The 22,612-nt window shown below is 31.6% G+C and overlaps 1 protein-coding gene across 1 annotated transcript; it reads left to right on the top strand.

Moving 5' to 3' along the window:
* The first annotated feature begins 12,337 nt into the window (after positions 1-12,337).
* LOC25500909 (O-glucosyltransferase rumi homolog) lies at positions 12,338-17,702 on the top strand. Its single transcript, XM_013589410.3, has 6 exons — positions 12,338-12,523; positions 14,908-15,452; positions 15,602-15,794; positions 15,887-15,951; positions 16,093-16,303; positions 17,126-17,702. Exons 1-6 carry the CDS (start codon positions 12,392-12,394, stop codon positions 17,468-17,470), a joined length of 1,491 nt encoding a protein of 496 aa, XP_013444864.1. The 5' UTR covers positions 12,338-12,391; the 3' UTR covers positions 17,471-17,702.
* Positions 17,703-22,612: the final 4,910 nt, after the last annotated feature.

Genomic DNA, 22,612 nt, shown 5'->3' with positions numbered 1-22,612 from the left:
GTTACAAGTCATAATCTTCATTAATCACATGTGTTTGTTTGCTATGTCTAAACTTGAGTCTTAGGGGCCAAAAGTTTGCGACAATATTTGAATTTGAACCAAAGAGGGTCGAGATATTAGGCTACCTGAACTCCTCACTTCTTTTTTTTTGTTTTGGGTTTGAACTTAAATAGAGCCGAGTCGTGATATGTACTTCTTTTGCATATGAGCCTAAGACCTCACATTTTCTAGTTTAATAGTATAGTAGAAGTCGGTGTGCAAAATGAACAATTTAAGAGAGTGGTTGGTGACCACAGTTAATATTTTGCTATGTCACTTAACGCAACTTTGATTTAAATGCAATATGAGACTAGAAGGAACACATTACTAATTAACTTATCTTAAAGAGGTGAGATATACTATCACTACTAGGTCTTTTGCCCGTGCTACCGCCCGAGACATTAAAAATGGAGAAGCTAAAAAAGTTCCGAATATATTCATTACATAAAAAATAAAATAAATAAATATAAAATCATAGTCCCACCGCCTACACAATTGCTTGCTGCCGCATGGGTCATGAACAATGGAGAAGCTAAGAGCACCTCCAGCGGTTGGAATTTTGCTTGGTCCGCCAGTCTGGAGTACCCAAAGTCATGGTACTTTTGTTGGTTTTACCATTGGGGTCCCCCACTACACCGTTATTTTCTGAAGTAACGTTATTATGTGGGCCCAACATGAATAAAGAGTTGTGATACATATAATAAATACCAATATAATATTAGTATGTGAGATAAAATTGTGGGACCCAATATGAGTTTTTAAGGTTGCACCATTGAAGTAAAAAATAAGTGAGTTGCTTCAAAATGATGTGACATTAGTAGGACCCACAAAATAACTTTGGGTGAGTTCACCATTGGAGGCGCTCTAATAGATTGCAATATGATTCATTACATAGATAAGGAAACAATTCAACATAAACTACGTTATCTTTTAGGACATATAACAGTTGTTCACACATTTTTTTTTACGTCTAATTTCACACATTTTGGAACACCTCTTTATATACTACATTTCAAGTGGTGTTGATACAATCCCCATAACCTGCCTATCGAATACATTAAAATTAAAAAATATCACTTATCGTGATATATGTTCTCTTCATCATCGTCATCTTTTTTTCCTTAAATGTATGATTTCTGCATACATTTAGATACAATATAAACTTGAAAAGCTGCGAATAAATCTCCTATGTCAAATAGCCTAAAGGCTTGTTACACTTACCTACCATAACAAAAAATGCCTAAAGAATTACTATTTGAGTGAAGAAAAGGAAAATTTAAATTGTCTTTCAACATAAATAATTTATTTTCCTATAGTGAAGAAAAGTAATCCTTTGGCAGCTATGCAGACACTTATTTTGTCTATAGTGAAAAAGCTTTTTAAAACATTGATTGTTGCATGCATGAAGATTTCTATACATCAATATTTCTCATTTAAATATCTTAAAAAATTCAACTACATGTAATGAAAGCATACTGATAGGCTCATTATAAACTACTCATAATCGCTCCTTTTATGGCTATAATCAAATGCTAAAATAATACTAAACAACCATGAAAACCATTAACCACTATAAATTACACAGAAATCTGGATAAAGTGTTCAGAAAAATGTTTGTACTCATCATTCATGACCTAAAAAAATAATGTAACAAAATAAGAAAGAAAGATAGAACAACCTTGGAATTTCAAGAAACCAAGAGACCATGAAACTTTTTAAAAGAAAATAGATGGATAGTGCAAGAAGTGACAGAGAAAAGTAACATGAACAAAATTCACGACTCAAACTGATTATTTCATTAATGTTGGCTGACACCAAATTCACATTGGCAGTGAAAGTAACAATATATAGGCAACTGCTTGCCTCTCTCTCGATGTAAATCAAGCCAAACTTTAAATAAGAAAGTAAATATGAGGCAACAAAATTATTAAAATTACTTTCTACCTTCAAACAGTCTATGTCATGAGATAACAAAATCATATTAAAGAGTAAATTGAATCAGATGCTACTGAAAATTTATTTGCAAAAGAATGAACACATGTCACTGGATATCACACAACCATGATTGAGAAATAGAATAGAGAGAACATACATACCTTCTATTAGTTTCTTTCCTTTGGACCACATAATTTGAAGTAATTTAAATTACTATAGCACTGATCATTAGATTACAAAATGATTTACTATACAGCCGAGTCGTGATATGTACTTCTTTTGCATATGAGCCTAAGACCTCACATTTTCTAGTTTAATAGTATAGTAGAAGTCGGTGTGCAAAATGAACAATTTAAGAGAGTGGTTGGTGACCACAATTAATATTTTGCTATGTCACTTAACGCAACTTTGATTTAAATGCAATATGAGACTAGAAGGAACACATTACTTATTAACTTATCTTAAGAGGTGAGATATACTATCATTATTAAAAAAACGCAAATTAGAGACGGATTTTAGGGAGGAACAAAATTCCATAACTAATTGTGACGGATTTAGGAACGGATTTCGGTATTAAATACAAATATTGAATTACCAATTACCAGTGAGAGAATGGTTTAAACATCCCTCATTAAATCCCTTTGTAAATTGATGAGTTAAATGTTTGTTATGAAATTTGACATGGAACTGATTCTTCTATAATGATTTCCTCACTAAAACCATCACTAATATCAATTATATAGTTGGTGAAGGAATTATGGTAGTTTAGTGACTATGTTGAAGCCTTCAATGTCATTCTCATTACATCTGAATGCAATTTTACGTAAATTTACCTATTTATAAGTGTGAGAAATATATTATAAATACTACATTCTAGAATTTTAATGACAATTCCCAATACAAATATAGTATTGGTTTATTCTATGTACTACTAAAGTATTGTAGAAAATTCAAAACACATGCATCATCCTTGCCTTTAACAAGTAATAGTTATTCTCCTGTAATAATAGAAGAAAAGTAGTAACTATTATTCTATAATTTACTAATGTATTTCGGAAATATCTAGTAGAGGGGGCATCGCATTTCAATGCATACTTTCATTTGTTTGAAAACGACTTCACAGGCAATAGATTCAGAAATTTCAAAATCAATTGTTTTTACTCTCAGAAATTTCAAAATCAATTGTTTTTTTTCTTCTAAGAGGATCTGAATCAATTGTTTGTGAAGTCGTCGTAAAAGTAGCGTTAGAATAAAATATTAGTTTTACTAAATAATATTTTTGTAATGAGGGGTGATATTTGTACATCTTATTTTGGACAACTTTTGTAACAACCATTTTTTCTTTTTTTTTATTGGATAAATTACAATTGTGAGAGAAAGAAGAAGAGAGCGAATGAAACGACATGTGAGTATGAAATAGATGGTTGTTCCAAAAGTTCTTAAGAAATATTTGTATAAATATCATTTCTCTTTTAAAATATTCTCTAACGACTAAAAATTAAGAAATTATTCTTTAAAAAGTCAAATACTTCAATTTTCAATACATTAAATATACAAATTTTCATTAAAACTTATTATTTAAGATCTTAAAAAAATGGGAAATGTTAACGAGTGCCTCATGAGGCACTCTTTAACATTTTGTATAAAGGTACTTCCTCTGTTCCTTTTTAATTGTCGCATTTTAACTTTTTACACAAACCAAGACAACAAATACTTCTACTACTTTTGATACAAAAATTTATCTTTTTTCTATAATAATCTTAATAATTTAATACTTCATTCCATATATTTCTCTCTCAGCAATAAATATATAAGGGTAATATAAGTAAAGCCACATTTGATGATACATTGAACTTTGAAAACGACAGTTAATTGGAAACAAATTTTATATGCAAAAATGACAATTATAAAAGAATGGAGGGAGTATTAATCTAGCTCTTGTAGCTGAGCGAAGCTAAACGTCAAACTATACTCACATCAATTTTAATTAAATTACAAGAAAATAAACGAAATCAAAGTCTTTGCATGTAAACTTCAAAGGGAGCTTCTACGGTGCAGTCATGAAATTGACATTTTTTAAAAAAGTTAATTTTAATCTTAATAATTGATTCATTTTTAAATTGTTGATTACTGATTAATGATCAATAGTAATTCATCTAGTAATGCTTGCAACATCTTAGACTTACATATACTATTTTATCGTTGGCATCTTTAACATTCAAACAAAGTTGTTGATATCATGTGATAGTCTTAAGTGTTACATTTTGTGGGGTGTTACACTTAAAATAAGGTAGGATAAAATTAGATTAAATGTATTCTTGTTAATTTGATGAATTGATGATATTATGAGGACTGAACTTTTGATGCCACTATACAAATAGTGGGGTGTTACTTACAACACTTTTGATGTTATAGTGTTAACTTCACCAAAAAAATCATTCTCATAACTTCAAATTAACTAATCTGCATGCATGTATATACCTTTCTGGAATATGATGTTTCTGCCAAGGGCCAACTTACCCCAAAGTTCCTTTGCGTTAAGACTTGACAACATTAGAATAGTTAATTACTAATAAATTAGGTTTAATGTGAGAAGCTTTCCTTAAAATGATGTTTAAGACAGGTTGCACTAAATTTTTGCATGTGTTCAGTTCCATATTATGTGCTAATTAGCAATCTGTAGTGTAGTTCCTTTTAAGCAACATATTCTTTTAACATATCGGTAAGCAATGAAATTAGTCAATTAGACTGTACTTTATTTTAGAGGCAATTGTGTCCACAAAAGACCACATTATTTTATTGACTGAAGGTGCTTAATTATGATGATAATAGAAAACCAGCATTTTTGCACCAAAAAATAAATAAAGTCCAAGATTTGGTACATGAACCTCTATTGTAGGGAAGAGGCGCCGTAAGAAGGTAAGATAGCTTTGTGACTATTTGTATTATTGTCACTTCAAAATTGAATATCTTTTATTATTTTTTTTAAAGAAATTGAATATCTTTATAGAACAATAAAATGTTAATGTTGTTAGTATTATCTATTTGAAGTGATGGTCAATTTTGACTTCTTTATATCTGTTACTCATCCACTTCAACCTTAGATCGAATAAGATCATTTTTAATTAACAGTTTTTGATTGTAAAACAATTATAGTACAAAATCAAAACGTTGTCTAACATATTGTTTATCATATCTAGTGATGATAGGAGGTCATACTTTCAATTTTCTAATTGTGATTATACACGATCCGTATTTTTCTTTTATAGGTAGACGAAATGACAGATAACCATTGAATCCTAAAATTATCTTTAATTCGTATAAGTTGTGTTCTATTATAATATATTGGTATACACTTTATACTCATTGTTTATATATTTTCCTATTAAAAGAAAGAATATATATATATATATATATATATATATATATATATATATATTCATTTATGTTTTCAATTTTCAATATTTGTTGGAACATACATAAACAATTTTTTTTGACAAAAACAAAAATGATATTCATTCATTCAAATTGAGAGATTACATCATTCAACACCGCTAAAAACGTAAAGGATGAATCTGTGAACAAACTCACATCATCCAAGTTAATAGCATATAACGGCATAATGCCTACAAAAATATATGATAAAACTAAAGTGACCGGAGTATCCATGGCCTCCGGATCTGCAACGTTGACGCCCAAATCTTTAATTGAATAATCGATCTTCAATATGAATCAGATGAACACCGCAAGAAAATGGGAAATCAAACAATGTCGCACAAGACGATGAACAACAAACCACCACACTTAGATGATGAAATCAAAAAGAAAAAACCTAGATCTATGTGAAAAACACTTATTTAGATTGAAATAAAGAGAAAAAGACGAAGAGGGGTGATTTCAGGTCAAGAATTGACCCAAAACCACCCCTCAATGAAGAAACTGAAAGAGAAAATCTAGAGAGAGAAAACTAGGGCCGGCTTACATAAACAAATTTTTGAAACGAAATGATAATAATATGTGGCGGAGCCACCCTAGGGTTCGGGTGAGCCACAACACTTTACATAAAAACTAGACTTTCCACCCGTGCTGCTGCACGGGTCATATACATTGTAGATGTAGTAGACAAAAACAAATCTCAATGCATATCAAAGAGAATGAAATATGTGGTCTCAAATATATGCAGATGTTGGAATTCGAACCTCAGACACCACACTTATTCACCTTAAAAATATTAATTTTTATCAATCGTGTGTTACTTCATTCTTTTGTTAAAATTATATGTCAATGTTATATTATTGGTATGTTACTTCATCTTTTTTTTTTTTTTTTGACAAAATGTTACTTCATTCTTTTGTAAAAATTATATGTTAATGTTATATTATGTACCTAAAAATAGCTCATTCTTAACCTCAACATGTAAAATGTTTTATTTAAATAATTTTCCTTTTATCGAATATTTGGCCTTTACCGTAAATGATACCCTTTAACTGTTTGTTGAAATGTTTCTTCCACCTGTTTATATAGATTGCAAAATTCTGGTGCATTTTGTGGTAGATATTTAACAAAGAGAGTTCAGTTTTAATTTGGATGAAAAGTGTAATATTAACAAAAAAAATGTTGCTATAATCTTTCAAAACCCTTTTATTCCAATAGGGCGATTTGTTTTGTTGAAGAAATAGGGCGATTTGTTTTGAAGAAATAGGGGAAATAAAGCGATGCCGATTTGCTTTGTTCATGAAAATAGGAGATTAGGTGTGAGCATTAGGATTGTTCATGAAAATAGGAGATTAGGTGTGAGCATTAGGGTTAAAACAGTAAAATTATGCAATAGGGTTTATGTTAAAATTAGAGCTTACGGGTTAACTTTAATATATAAGAAGAGATTAAATCTTTTTATTGAGGAAATTATTAAAATTGTTTGACTTTTAAATAAAATTATGTTGTGGCCCACCATCTTCTCCATCTTAATGCGCTTTACTATCACACTTGAAATGTGTAAATGATTATTTTGAATTTTTAAGGTATGTAGTTTAATTTTGTTGATAATAAACTTTGTGCTTAATATTTATTAAAACATAACTTTTGTGTATATATTGTAGTTTATTTTTGTGATCCAACCGATTTTTTTTCCTGACTTTGCAACTATAATAATATAAATAATATATATGTAGCTAATTCTTGCCAAAATAGTTAGCTAGTTGTTGCAATTATTTAGTAAATTAATTTTCTATTATTGAAATAGAATTTCAATTCGGTGTAACTATTTAAACAAATTATAAATATATGAACCTTAATTTTTCTAACATACCATACATTTTAAAATACTTATTGGTTTATTTTAGGTAAAATGTGGTCAAGTACATATATATGTATATGTATATATGTAACATATACATAAATGATATTGGGGATGGGGGTGGAACCATGACGAAAAGAGACAAAAACCAAATCTCAATTGAAAATCTAAAGACATTAGAAAGATCAACACAACTGTTAGTGCTAAGGTCTTTTTCAGAGGGGTGGAGATCACACAACTTGATCTCTTCAACAATGAAATAGTGTGGTTATTCATGGCCTTTTAAAGTTATATGCTCTCTTATATATTCATTATTTTATCAATTCATAATCTATGTGAAACTAACATTCTAAATTGAGAAATCTAACTTGGCCTGCTCTTCTTTTTTTTCATTTGAGTTAAACTATGTATAGTTCTAGTCAAAATTTAAACTTAGTTCGCCATGTTATGAAGAACTATTTGATTCTACCTAGTGCCAAACTTAAATGGTTTTATAACTTTACTTAATTTGGGTAAAATTGGCACTAATAATAGGAGAGAGATAATATATGTAATGACAAATTAAAATTTATCTCATTAGTAAGATACTCCAAATTTTACAACACCCTCTCACATATTGCTCTAGCTTTTTTTATTTTTTACAGTTCAATTACGCACCAAAAAAAGAATGCCTCCCCATATTACCAATTTCTTATTTCCTAATTAAATAATTAGATGCATTGGTTTTGCTATAAAATGTAACTTTTTTGACCAAAAAAATTATGTTGATGTTGAGGAAATTATCATTTTATATTATAGATATTAGACATTTTTGTTTCTTAAGTTACATAACGACTCTATGATCTTTTTCCTCAATGTCTACTATTTATAACTTAAGAGACAATAGTTTCTAACATTTATAACTGAGAGACCAAAGTGAAAATGTAAAACTTAAGGACTAAAATGTTTAAGAATGACAAAATTAGAAGGAAAAAAAACTTAAGACACCAATGGCCAAAGTTGGAATTTAACTTATTTTAAAAAAGTAGTCATCCATAAATTAGATCACAAATGCTATGATGTATGTTTCATAATACGATAGTTAAACAAAAATTAACTTATTTTAAAAAAGTAGTCATCCATAAATTTGATCACAAATGCCATGATGCATGTTTCATACGATATTTAAACAAAAAAAAAAATATAAGCCAAGAGCGTTTGAATAAAAATAACACGAGTATATCATATATATTTTTTAATTATAAAAGTTTAGCAGCGAGTAAATACCTAAGTTCGTCGTTGAATTTGTAAGGGTCAGCCAAATTCGTCCACTAATTTATCGAAATGTCTATTTCGTCTTTGAATTTAACAAACGTCAATCAAATTCATCCCTCCGTCCAGATGCTCCATTACTGATGCTGATATGTCGTCTTGCATGTTGTGTTGTGTTGTACACGTGTCAACAAGGAAGCCACGTGTACCACTACAAGAATAATGACCTTTTGCCAGGGATTTTGACAAGGGTTTGAAACCCCTGGCAAATTTGCCAGGGAAAATACCAAGGAAAACCAGTGGCACAAAAGACAGGGATTTGCCCCTCGCTTTTTGCCAAAATCCCTCGCTTTTTTTTAGGCGCCAGATTGAATTTTTAAAATCTGAGGGAATCTTATCTATGTCAGAGAAAACCGACGGAAAAAGCCAGGGAACTGCCCCTCGATTTCCGAAATTCAAAGGATTCCCTGCTTTTTCCCAGTTGACTTGACAAGGGCCTGCCAAAAGCTGTGCGTTGCCAGCCTGCCAGGGGCGGAACCCCTCGCTTTTTGCACAATTCCGTCGGTTTTTTCAACCCGTTCTGCACCTACTTCTGCGCCTACCTAAGCTAGTTTTTGACCGGATTTCCGACGGACTTGTCCCTGGGAAAGGCCCTGGTTTTTTCCCTTCCCTATATAAGAGAAGCACCGGTTTTAACATTTGCAAAACCCTTAGAAATTTTCCTTCTCTTAAAACACAACACCTTCATACAAAACATTCATCAAACTTCTATTATTTGGTAAAAAAATTATTCATTTGTTATATGTTTTATCATGATGTTAAATTTTACTACTTATTAATGTTATTTATTTTGTTTGTTATTTGCAGCTGTGTTATTTATCCGCCTCCTGTTGTTAGCTTTTGCTCCAACTCTTGCTGTTTTTGGATTGCATTGCAGATTTCTATTGTAAAGCTTCAACAAGTTAGTGATATTTTTTCCTCATAACACTATAATACATGTTGATGATGTGTTGTATGTAAAATATGCTAATTGTTTGATAAAGTATTTTTTTTTTTGAAAATCTGAAAAAATAAATAATATCATGATAATTTTATTTTCGTTTTTTAATATTATTATGCATGAATGTTGGCAATTTTCAAAATATATCCATTTTATTTTGTGATAAAATGAAATGCATGTTTTTGTTATGATAAAATGAATTATATATATATATATGCATAATTTTTTTTTTTGTGATAAAATGAAATACAAGGATCAATTTGATGAAAACGCTAAAAATATTAGTTTTAACTTTTCAATTTCAATTTTTTCTGTTTTTTCAATTTTACCCCTCTATTACCCATACCTTCCATAATCACATTTCACTCGGACACATCAAATACGTCCCTGATCTTTCTCCTTCCCGCTAAAACCTTCACCTTCTTCACCTCTCCAAAATCATCATCATCTCCGGCGATCAACATTGGAAAAGATAACTTTTTGAAGGAAGAATTCGTCTGTGGTTAAGGTAACAACGTTCCTCTTCTTTTTCTTTTTCTTTTTCTTTTTCTCTGTTCGTTTTCATCCATTTTTGTGTCCTTTTTTTTTTTATTTTTCATTTTCAGTTTTTATCCTTTCGTTTTCAACTTTAAACTTCATTTGATGCTTGCTTTGTTGTTTGTTTCTGAGTGTTGTGTTAATGACTTAAAAATTTCATGTTTTTATGTTTGGTTAAAAAAATAAGACATGACTCAAAAAATAAGTATTGATTTGATAGATATTGTTATAATTTAAAGACTTATTTGATTGATATTGTAATAATTTAGGGATTGATTTTATTGATTTTATTGCAGGGAGTGAGTACAAGGAGGTATGACATGAGAGGACCAATTATTTTTCAACAGAGAGGCCTAACCAAACACCAGTTATGGGTCCTGCTCCACAAAATCCAACTGCTCCTGAAGTTATTAGAGTACCATATCCAAGTTTTGGACAATCCGGTTCTACTAAACCTAAATTCATGGAGTTTATCCCAACCCCTGAAGTTCTTAGAGATTTTATTAAATTATGATTTTGTCTTTTGGACTTGTTTAAATTATGTCCCTAGTTGGGTTGTTTGTTTTGGCTATGTAATGTTTAAGAACATCAAATGTATGACCTATAACTTTATGGCTATGTAATGTTTTTTTTTTGCTATGTAATGTTTAAAAACATCAAATGTATGACTTATGATTGTATTTTCAACAATCAAATTGTGTCTCTTTACTTTTTACTTTGTTCAACACATATATGCACCAAGGATCACATTGTCATATTTTTAAAAACTTCAAGGACTTATTTGATGATATTTTTCACTAATGTAGGAATCGATTTGATATATAGACAAACAATTTAAGGACCAATTTGATGGAAAGATTTTGACAAAATGGTTGCATTCATTCATTTTCAACCTCTTTTCATTACAATATTACACAGAATTAGCACAATACAGTAGCATGTTAAACAACTTAAACAAACAAATTACTCCTATTAAATACTTAATCAACCTAAGCTCACTTCCTACACAGTCAACTTTGTCCATCAACCTTGTCCTTCAAACCTCTTCACTGCCACTATCCTTAGACTTAACCATGGACTGAACCTTTTTCATCAACCTTGCATTTCTTCTATGACCAACACCAAGTCCAATGTTTTTTAAAAATAACTTAGTTCTTTTGCTTCATCGACGCAGACAAAAAATTCACAATTTTCACCATCATCTTGTACAAAGAAAATTCAAAATCAGTAGAACTTAAACAAACCATTCACACATCACATAACCATTGTTAAACAAAACTTTGGCAGAGGGCAGACATAGAAAAACCTTCCCGGGTTTTTTAAAGTGTTGGCTTTTCTTACAGCACAAATTATGGGACACCAACATTCAAGTACTCTCACATCACCATTAAGCATAGAGCTTGAAGATGAAGACAGACTATTATAGCTGATTTTACCCATACGCCCACCACCCATCATTTCTGAACACCAAAGCTTGAACAAATTTTGTGGATTTTTGGATTCGAATTCAATAAAAAAAAAAAAGGTTTTAAAGTTTTTTGAATTGGGGAAGAACGTTGTCATCAATTAATGGAAGAAATTTTGGGGATTTTGGACTCTAGGTGATAAATTGTAAAATTGGGGTTCCAATTTTATAGATTTGGGGAAGAAAGAGCCGTTGTATAACAACCATTTTTCTGCAAAAGTGAGTTCAAATTTTATGTAAATCAATCAATTTGGTCCTTCAAAATTTTGTCACTTTCGGCCAAATTACTCCTTTCTTGTGTGACATCTGACATGACAAGTCTTGTGAGTGATTAACGATACACGTCAGCACCGTTAACATGCCAACTTAACAGAGAGACTAATTTGATTGACATTTAACAAATTCAGGGACGAAATAGACATTTCAATAAATTGGAAGACGAATTTGATTGGTCCTTGCAAATTCAAAGACGAACTTTGGTATTTACTCGTAGCAAGACACATACTATTACATAAAGTGGAGAATTGCAAGTACAAACTCGAACCCCATCAAATTAAATGTACCAAAAAAAAAAAAAAAAATCAAACCTTTTATTTGTAATAAAAAATGCCATCCATTTGCCACTTAGGCCGTAGCCTAATTTTTCTTAAAACCAAATTGCATGTAACTAAGCACCATATAATATACATGATTAAACTATTTCACGTTCCACAAGTCGTTCTTAAGCAAGCTTAAAACCTTGATTAATATAATAAAAATATGGTCAAGATCCATTATCTGAGGTAGTTGGTGCATATATTTAGTCTTAACAATGTATAAATCAACATAATTAAGGTGGGGTAGAAGTGGAACTCTCTAATCTCTATCTATGGCCAGTAGTCAAAGCTTTCATCAAGCATACAACAAAAATAAAAGATGGGTTTCAACTTCAGCCTTATTCTCCTTCATCTTTTTGCTTTTATTTGCTCTAAGCACTTTCATCATCCATTGGATTGACCTTGTAAGTCATATGCTATCTCTTAATCATCTTCTTAATCATGCTCTTTTTTCATCAATTTAATTTTCTCTTAGTTTATAATATAACTTTTGATGCTTTGTTAGTTGCTTCCTGATTTTTTTGGAAGTACTAACTCAAATTTTGTTTGTCTCTCTCACACACTCAATTGTTGGTTTGAACAATCGAGTTATGTTGGTATGAATGATTGAAGTGATTAAAAGAGCATAATAATTTTTTAGTTTAGCAGAAACTACTACATAAAATCTTTCATTCTAATTCTTTTACACATTTAACACTGAAACAAAATAGTATTAAGATTGCTTCAATCGGAACAATATGTATTAAAAAAAGTTAAAACTAGAGTGAGAACACACAATAATGCACTAGTTTTTTGTTATTTTTTTATTTTTATTTTTATTTACAGAATACGAGTTTTTTTTTTATGACTACTATATGTGCACTAAGGTCACTTCGACATGTAGTTAACATCGAACTTGTATGACTTGAATTTGGCTCATTTAAGCAAACTCGGTCTTTAATTTGTTTATTAATTAAACAAATCAATTTATCAAATATTGAACAAGTCAAACTAATTAATTCATCACCTAAAAAAAATAATTAATTCATGTATAATTTAACACGTGTCAGATGAGTATTTGAAAAATGAGATTTTAAAAATGATTGAAGTTCTAAAATTATTTGGTTATGATTTTGTTTTTGATGAAAAATTATTTGGTTATGATTGAGTTCGAAATAAATTGTTTATGATTAACTATATTGAAGTTAGTGAAAAAAACTTGTTTGGACACAATCTTTTAGACACAAGACTTAGGCACACATAAAATATATTTTATGTAAATATTTTAAAAAATAAATAGTATTTAATTATTTTCCCTCTCTACTTTTTGTCAAGTATGTATGTATGTCTACATTTAGTGTCTAAATACTTATGCACAAGAAAGCATTTTCCGAAGTTAGAATGTGTGCTTGGCACATCTTGTGTTTTAGGTCAACTCAGCTCAATTATTATTTTTTGATCTAGGAAATCTTTTTGTCGTAGGACAATTATTATTTGGCTTATAAAAAGGTAGCCAAGTTGTTTTTAAAATAATACTTTTTTATTTAGAATATGGATATTTAAAAGTTAAATCAAATTCTAGGTAATTTGAATCGAGTCTTTTTTTTTGTTACAAAGAGGGTCGGAATCTATTTTTGAGTCGAGTATTTGCATAAGCTAAAACAAATATAAATCTATGACGAGCGTTTGTTATATTTTGACGCGAATTTGAGCCCGCAAACCCCTCTCCATCCTTAGGTTTTTATAACTATATATTAAAAATCTATCTTCTCATCACTTATTTCAATAGATGTTAGTGTTAGAAATAATAACTTTTTAGATAATATGTATGGAAATCAACCTCCATGATATCACCATAAAAAATTCATAGTAATTAGTACCATTGTGGTTAGGATAATAGTGAAAATATAAAGAGAGTCTCTATATTTAGTCTCCTTTGACAATAGTAATTTTTAATTAATCAAATAACTAAGAAACAAATAAAAACAGTTGCATCATGCAATTGGCACACCATTAGCTTGTAGAATTCTAAGGCTAACCTTTCGCATATTCAATTCACTGAGGCTATTATGAGTCACATTGAACATAATGACGAGATGGATTTCCTTCTCCATTATCATCCTCGTTATATTTGTTGCAAGCTCTTTTATCTTGGAAATTGATCTTGTAAGTCTCTCATATTTCACAACATATATCTATTGATTCTTGTGTTTAAAATGTGTACTTGTTATAGATGTTACATACTTTGGTCATGGTTGTTTTTGTTTCTATTCACTTTATCCCTTCATTCATATCTTTAACATTCTTTTTCTTGGTTGGTTTGTCTCCTTTCCCTCAATTGTCATGATTCTCCCATTAGTATGTGACATATTGATGAAGAGAGAGTGAAGGTGTTAAAAACTAATGTTACATTTTACTCCATTGAAATGATGAATTATTATTGAGAAATGTGAGAGGGTGGGTATCTCAGATATCAAATTGAAAAATCTCACGGTCGGTGGGGAGTGGAGATTGGACTAACCCTAAGATAGGGACAAGAGGTTCTAAATTTACAAAAAAAAAAAAAAAAAAAAAAAAATTGTCATCAAAATTTACAATTTCTTTAGTTACATTTCTTCGTGCTTGCGACTTATGGCAACCTATATATAGATCGAAGGAATAACACATGTTGTGTGGCATTTCAGTCTAGTCTTAAATTTTAAATTTTCAACAATTCTTTTGTAAGTTCAACATTTTTTTCAAAAGTATACTTAATCTATGTATGCATTGAGATTGATTAATCTAATCAATGTAATTTTTGTTTTTTCAGTCCAAAGTAACAAGCACTACTATTTTCAAGACAATAGAAGTCTTAAACAACATTAAACAACAACCTCAATTCCCACTAAATTGCAACAATGAAACCTCAAACTCAACTTGTCCATTTTCCTACCCAACAACATTCCATCTCAATGATGATTCACCATCCTCATCATGTCCAAATTACTTCAAATGGATCCATGAAGATCTTAAGCCATGGGAGAAAACAGGAATCACAAGAGAAATGGTTGAAAGTGGAAAAAACATGTCACATTTTAGGCTTGTGGTTGTGAATGGAAAAGCATACATAGATAAATTTGCAAAATCTTATCAAACAAGGGATGTGTTCACAATATGGGGAATTTTACAACTTTTAAGGTTATACCCTGGAAAAATACCTGATTTGGAGCTAATGTTTCAATGTGGTGATAAAAATGTGGTGGACAAGAAAAAATTTCAAGGGCCAGAAAATGTGTCACCTCCACCTATTTTTCATTATTGTGGAGATGAAGATACACTTGACATTGTTTTTCCTGATTGGACCTTCTGGGGTTGGTAAAGCTTCTATTCCCTTTAATTGGATTTATGATTATTTGTGCATGGAAGCATAACTATCATGCAAGGATTAATATCATTGTTGTTTCATCTAATTAAAGTGAAATAAAAGGAAAACAAAATTATAGTTTACATTTTTTTCATGTTAGGGCTGAGCTCCACATAAGACCATGGGAAACAACATTGCGCAATATACAAGAAGGCAACAAGAATGTCAAATGGAAGGATAGAACACCTTATGCATTTTGGAAGGGAAATCCAGCAGTATCTCCCATTAGAAAAGAACTCGAAAAGTGTAACGCCTCCGAAGAACATGATTGGAATGCTCGAATATATGACATTGTAAATACATAACCTTATGCCTCTCGCTTTTGTTTAGAGAAATTGCATCAATTTTTCAAAGACGATATTCATATTTTTTTGCTCCTTTTCAGCAATGGCAAAAGGAGAGATCGAAAAATTTCCAAGACACAAAATTGGAAAATCAATGTACCTATAGGTATGCAAATAAATTCTTTTTTAAGTACTCCATGTAACTTTGAATCTTTTATTTCATTTTTGAGTTTGTTGTATTGATGTATGAGATTTTTATTTGTTAAACTATGAAATTTATGTTTCATGTTTTATGTTTTATGTTAAGGTACAAGATTTATGCAGAAGGGGCAACATGGTCTGTGAGTGAAAAGTACATAATAGCATGTGACTCCATGACTATGTTCATAGAGCCTAAGTACTATGATTTCTTTACAAGAAGCTTGATACCTTTGCAGCACTATTGGCCTATCAGTGCCAAAAACATGTGTGAAGAGATTAAGTTTGCAGTGGATTGGGGGAATGCTCACCTTGACAAAGTAATCATCTTCTTTCTCAATTTTCAACTAAATGATTTCTATATTTAGAAGAGAAAAAATTTGTGTTAAGTTAAACATATGCTAGTTTTGTTGCACATTATTTATAGCTGATAATATAGTTTTGTTCCACAATAACCAATTTATTGTTGGCCTAGTGGTTGGTTTGAGATCTTGGAGTTTGCTTCTCTCAAGATTTCAGGTTCGATTCCCCCTGATGCCAATTTCAGCGGGCAAGTTCATACGGATTTTAATGGGGTTCCTACAAGTGGGCGGTGGGATCCGCCCACTCGGATTAGTTGGTTCATAGATTGGATACCGAATTTTAAAAAAAAAGTTTTGTTCCACAATGAAGTTGAACCATTCACTTTGTTCCTACATACACAAACATAGCCTTAGTTTAATTGGACTCAATTACATTCTAGCCAATATTTACTACTCCCTCCGTCCCAAATTGTATAACGTTTTGGGCATTTCACACATATTAAGAAATGTAATTAATATTGTGTGGGAAAGAGATATTATGAGTTATTTTACAAAATTGTCCTCAATAAATGATATGGGAAAGATAAATGAAGGAATTGAAATAAGATAAAGTAATAAATAGTGAAGGATATAATAGGAAAAGTAACATTAATTTTTCATTGGTATTGTAAAGCGACATACAATTTAGGACAAATATTTTTTCTAAAATGACATACAATTTGGGACGGAGGGAGTAGTTAATTACTTTCTCTAATCTTTTTTTCCTAATACATTTAAATTCTCTTGCTTACCAAGGTAAACAAGACTTGATCTAATTGATTTCAACAATATTAATTGCAGGCACAAAAAATTGGAGAAGGAGGAACCAACTACATCATAGATAACTTAAAGATGAAGTTTGTTTATGATTACATGTTTCACCTATTAAATAGCTATGCTAAGCTTTTGAGATTCAAACCAAAAATACCAGAAGGAGCAGTTGAGGTTTGTTCTGAAAGTATGGCATGTTCTTTGCGTGGTGCAAGGAAACATTTCATGGTTGAGGGCATGGTGATTTCACCAAGTGATACTCCTCCATGCACAATGCCTTCTCCTTATACAACTCAAACTCTTCATCAATTTCTACAGGAAAAGGAGAATTTAATAGGGCAAGTGAAGACAAGGGCAATGAATAAAGAGTTATAGTGGCATTTGTTGTAGATGTAGATATAGTTCACACACACACACATACACTCAAGCAAACATGCATGTCATTTTAATTAATAATCAGTCTTACTGGAACAAATGAAGCATGTTAAAGTGTAATTGAAAAATTTCTTAATTGGAAGAGTATTTTTTTTGTTAAGTAAAGAATCCTTTAACTACATTTTGTAAATTTAGATTGCTACATCAATAAAGAACAGAGTTGGCAACTTCATTCTTCTTTATTTATGTTTTAAAAATTGAATTATGTGGGAAGGGTTTTATTAATTGAGTCCTGGTAGTATTTGAAAATTTAAAGTCCCACACAAATAGTTTTTTATCTTTTAAACAAGTGATAAAAAAAGCTTAAATGCTCTTTTGGTCCCTTAACTATTCAATTGGTATCGCTTTGGTCCCTTAACTAAAAAAAAGATTGTTTGAGGATTTTAAGTTTTTTTTTAGTCTCGTTTTGGTCCCTTCTGTTAGGTTTCCGTTAGGGTTTTAAAAAAAAGTTAACTCCTGGACACGTGTCACATTGTCATTGGCTCTGAGTTTTTTTTTTTTTTTACAAAAAAAATATTTTTTTTTTGTAAAAAAAAAAATCTCAAAGCCAATGACAAGGTGACACGTGTCCACACTTAACGTTTTTTATTAAAACTAACGGAAACCTAACAGAAGGGACCAAAACGAGACTAAAGAAAAACTCAAAATCCTCAAACAATCTTTTTTTTAGTTAAGGGACCAAAGCGATACCAATTAAATAGTTAAGGGACCAAAAGAGCATTTAAGCCTAAAAAAAACTAGAGTTAGCAACATACAAATTTTTAATTTTTTTTGGTTGATGACCAACACACGGATTTGGACCCTCTTATATAGAGATTTCATATAAAGAGTTATTTGATAAACCTTACTATTAAAATTTAGGGTAATAGTCACTTTAGTTCCTGAATATATAATGAGTAGTCACATTTGTCCTTCAATATATAAAGAGTTATTTGGATCAATATCATTTCATATTTGTTTTCTTTCAATATAAAACCTTTTTGAAAGATTGTCTTGGTTCATGAACAATGTCTTCAACCTCTATAAATTAAATTGAGATCAATACATTTTAACAACAACTTTCATAATCTCAATTAAAATTTTCAATATCACTTATCTCTCAAAATTTCATACTCATAGTTTGTGAAACTTTATTCATACTTTCAACTTTAATAAAAGTTTCTGAGCACTAAGTGTTAAAGTGATATTGATTAAGATAACAACCATACCATATTTTCTTCATTATTATTGTGTAAGAATCTTATCATTATTGGTGGTAATCGTTGTAAAGATAGTGAAGTGTTATCTTGATTTGTATAGAAATATTGTTAGGGGGACTTGGGGTGATGTTGCTTGTAACAAATATTCAATCATAGTAAAATCCTTCACATCGTGGATGTACCCTTAGATTAGAAGGGAAACCACAATAATTTCTCGTGTATTTTTCTCTTCCTTACTCTCTTTATTTTTCCTGCATTTTTTTCATACGTTCACCATTACATTCCGAAAAAATATAAGAACCCTAATCTCTCGAAAATAATTAAAATGTCCTTAAACTTAACCCCCTAGGTAGCACTCTATACTTACACGATTTTCTTGGGACATGTGCACTATATAAGGTTTCATTCTTTATGTTTTAGGTAGAGCTTCAAGAGAGAGAAACTTAGGGTATCAAATGAGGTAACTTTAGGGTTGAGTGTCTTTGGTGAGAGGTTTTCTTGGGTTCCGAAGCATTTGTAAACATCTTGGATGAGTGAAATCATTGAGTCTTTTGTTCTTTGGAAGAGATTGAGAAAATAATATAAATTAGGTTTTGTTCCTTGAGAGCTTGTTGAAGCTAATTTCTTGAAACCCTTTTATATCTCTTTGTAAATAACTCATTGATAGTGGATTGAAGAGATCAATCTCTCCCTCAAAGTAGGTCATTGTTGGTCCTAATTGGGTAAACATTTCTTGATATGTTTGTAATTTCTTTTCTCTCTTTATCCTTTGTTTGTGGTTTTATGCTTTACACTCTATTCCTATATTAGATCTAGGTTTGTATTGTTGTTGTTTCTTGAGGTTACTTTTATCTTGGTTACTACTTTCCTTTTGCTCCACACATCTAAGTTTATTGGTGTAATTTTGAGTCCGAATTCACAACAGTACACTATACAAGACATTTCAAATTTTGATCAATCCAAAACCTCATTTTTAAAAATTTTAACTCAGTCAATGAAAGCATAGCAATTTGATTTTTCATTACAAAGGAGGCATCCTGGAGGGCGCGCGTATGAAGTCTTATTTTCCTTATTCAGAACATGGTTCATTGATAAGATCTTTGGGGCCTAACTATTCCATGCATGTGCTTTCTCTCATTTACGATTAGTGGTGCAAATAACATAAAACATGAATTTCAAGCATTATTGTCTAGTCCTATTGAGCCCTGACTCATTTTGAGATCCTTAAGTCCCACATACTTAGTCAATAGACTTGAGAAAGAATCAACTTTTCCTCACTCAACATTCCTAATCATCACCTACTCTTCCACGGCTGAGAGGCTCTCGCCTAAACCTTAATCATATATAGGCCGATATCGATTAATAAAATAACTATTTTAGGTGTAAACAATATAAACAAAAATCTAAAAGTATTTTCATGTGTACTATCTAAATCATTTCATTAAGTGAACTAATTGTTTTGATATACGATATGTAAAAAAATAATGAATTCTAATTTCTAAACGATTTATTCCTATGCAGATTTTTTTATCTTTTTTTTTGTTAGGGATCCTATGCACACTCAATGTTATTTAAATGGAAAATGATATGTAGTACGGCAATTTTGAATACGGAAAACAACGGACGCGTGAAAACCTCTACAGTTCTTAAACATTTCTAATAAAATAAAAAATTAAAAATATATAACTAACCGGTCTCTCTCTTCTTTGTCCAGCTCCAGCAGTTAAGTAAATGCTCTCATTCTTATCCCTTTTTAATAAAATAACCCTTTTTCTCAACCCACACTACTTCTCATTCTTCCCCAATCCTTTCAATGATCTCCAATGGCTCTTATTACCCCAAACATGATGTTTGAAACATCCAACAAAGTTTGCAAACATTCAATTTTTTCTAATGCAGAATTTAATTACTTATACACATGTTTTATTTTGTTTTTATTTTCATATGGATTTTCACTGTTTAAAATTGTTGAATGGTGAGGAAGGAAGGTGTGATGGTGGGGGAGGAAATTCGATTGGAAAGGGGAAAAGGGTGTTGGTACTGTGATGCGAGTTCTTCTTCCTGTTAAATTGAAGGCAGCTTGTTTGGTTAGTGTGCCTGTTTGCTTGTTGTACCACTACACAGCTCTGTTTTCTATTGGAGTTTTTGGGCGTGTGTTAATTAGTTGTGGGAGGTTTTTTTTTCAATAAAAAAAAAAAAAAAAGTGTACATTTTTTGCAGCGCGTGGAAAACAAAAAGATACAACCTTCCGTGAAAATTCGTAGCCAAAATCCCGTACTGAATAGCATCTCTCTACTTAAATTTAATTGATTTTTTTTTTTGTCAAGTAGCCTAGTGGTTAGAACTCACACAATTAAATTGTGGAGAAGTGAAGTGTTCAGGGTTCATATCTAGTCCCCTGCATGTAATATGCAATATCCCTAACAACTGAGTTAAGTTCATGGGGATAACTCTCCACTCAAAGTGGCCAACCCACGGTCTAGATCAAACCTCATCATCCATCCAAGGGCCCTGATTAAAAATAACAGTACTGATAACACGTTGGAAACACAAACCAAGAACAGCCTTCAGACGCTAGGTACTCGAGTACCATACTAGCCTTTACACGTGTCACTCAGAAACCAAAGGTCATGTCTCCTCAATCTTTCCCTCAAGACGTGGGTATTAATTGTGGAATGACAATCGACCAAACTTCCTGACGAGGAAATTTTTCCATCCGACCAAGAAACAATTGAGTGGTCACCTGCCGAACACAAATCACTCAACTGTCTAACCTGTCTAGCTATGAAACAAAAATGCTCAGGGAATAGCGAGCGCATCCCTACACACGCTTGCCCAATTCTCATAAGTATTATAGCTATCCAAGACGAACGGTTCCTAAATCCAAGGCGTCCTCACATGTCTCAACAGCTCGATCTCGCAAGAGCAAATCTCTCTTCTTTAACCGTTTACGAGCAGCAAAACATGGTCGCCCTTAAGTCATCACTCTTCACCAAGAACAACGACTTGGGGGCTACTATTCTGGACCGGCCAAAAGGATCTTTGGCCCATTTACTTAGGCCCAATACAATCCAAAGCCCAAATACCACGTTTGACAATATTACTTGCGACACACCCCTTCACCGCGAGGGGGGGGGGGGGGGGGTGCACGGAATAAGCAAGATCGGTTCAAACGAACCACAACGTCTCTCTGCACGTTCCCACAATAATCTCTCTGGCGGTTACACTTCCCACGATTTCGTAAATGCCAGAGCCTGGTGTGCCATTACAACGGCTCTGCAACCCTCCACCTCTATATATAGGGGACTCTCAGCAGTCCGAAAGGTAGAATCGATCTCTCCCTCTTAACCCTCACTATCTGATCTCTACTGACTTGAGCGTCGGGGTGCCTGCAGGTACACCCCTCGTTCCAAGAAGCATTCTTGACGCATCCTGCCATCATTCAAACCACCACATTTAAAGCACCGACAATCACCTTCTGATCAGGTATGATCAGATTACCTGGACCGAACGCAACAACAAATTTTTTAAGAACATGGAAATCACCGCTCACCAGCTGCTAGAGAAAGTGAAATTACATTCTTTTTTGTGGTTAAAGGCACATAATGAGACTTTTGGTCTAAGCTTCCATATGTGGTGGTCGACAGGGCGCAGAGCCAGGATTTTTTTTATGGTGGTCGGGGTTTGAACTTCGGACCTTGCATATATTATGCATTGTCCCTACCAACTGAGCTAAGCTCACGAGGACCGAGTGTAACAAACATAATTTGATTGAAAGAATAATTATTTAAAGGGTCATGTTAACCAGTGCCTTGTGGCACTGGTTAAGGAAGCTAAAAGTGGAAATTTTAAGTCAAAAAACACTTTTTAAGCCTTTAATGCA

This window comes from Medicago truncatula, chromosome 8 (assembly GCF_003473485.1).
Source record: "Medicago truncatula cultivar Jemalong A17 chromosome 8, MtrunA17r5.0-ANR, whole genome shotgun sequence".
NCBI lineage: Eukaryota > Viridiplantae > Streptophyta > Magnoliopsida > Fabales > Fabaceae > Medicago > Medicago truncatula.
The sequence above is the reverse complement of the archived record's forward strand: the minus strand, read 5'-3'. Positions and strand labels throughout refer to the sequence as shown.

Bases quoted from the DNA above. Each gene is read 5' to 3' on its own strand.
- LOC25500909 (XM_013589410.3), top strand. From the start codon at position 12,392: ATGGCCAGTAGTCAAAGCTTTCATCAAGCATACAACAAAAATAAAAGA. The intron at 12,524-14,907 runs GTAAGTCATATG...TTGTTTTTTCAG, and splicing joins TCATCCATTGGATTGACCTT to TCCAAAGTAACAAGCACTAC. The intron at 15,795-15,886 runs GTAAATACATAA...GCTCCTTTTCAG, and splicing joins ATGCTCGAATATATGACATT to CAATGGCAAAAGGAGAGATC.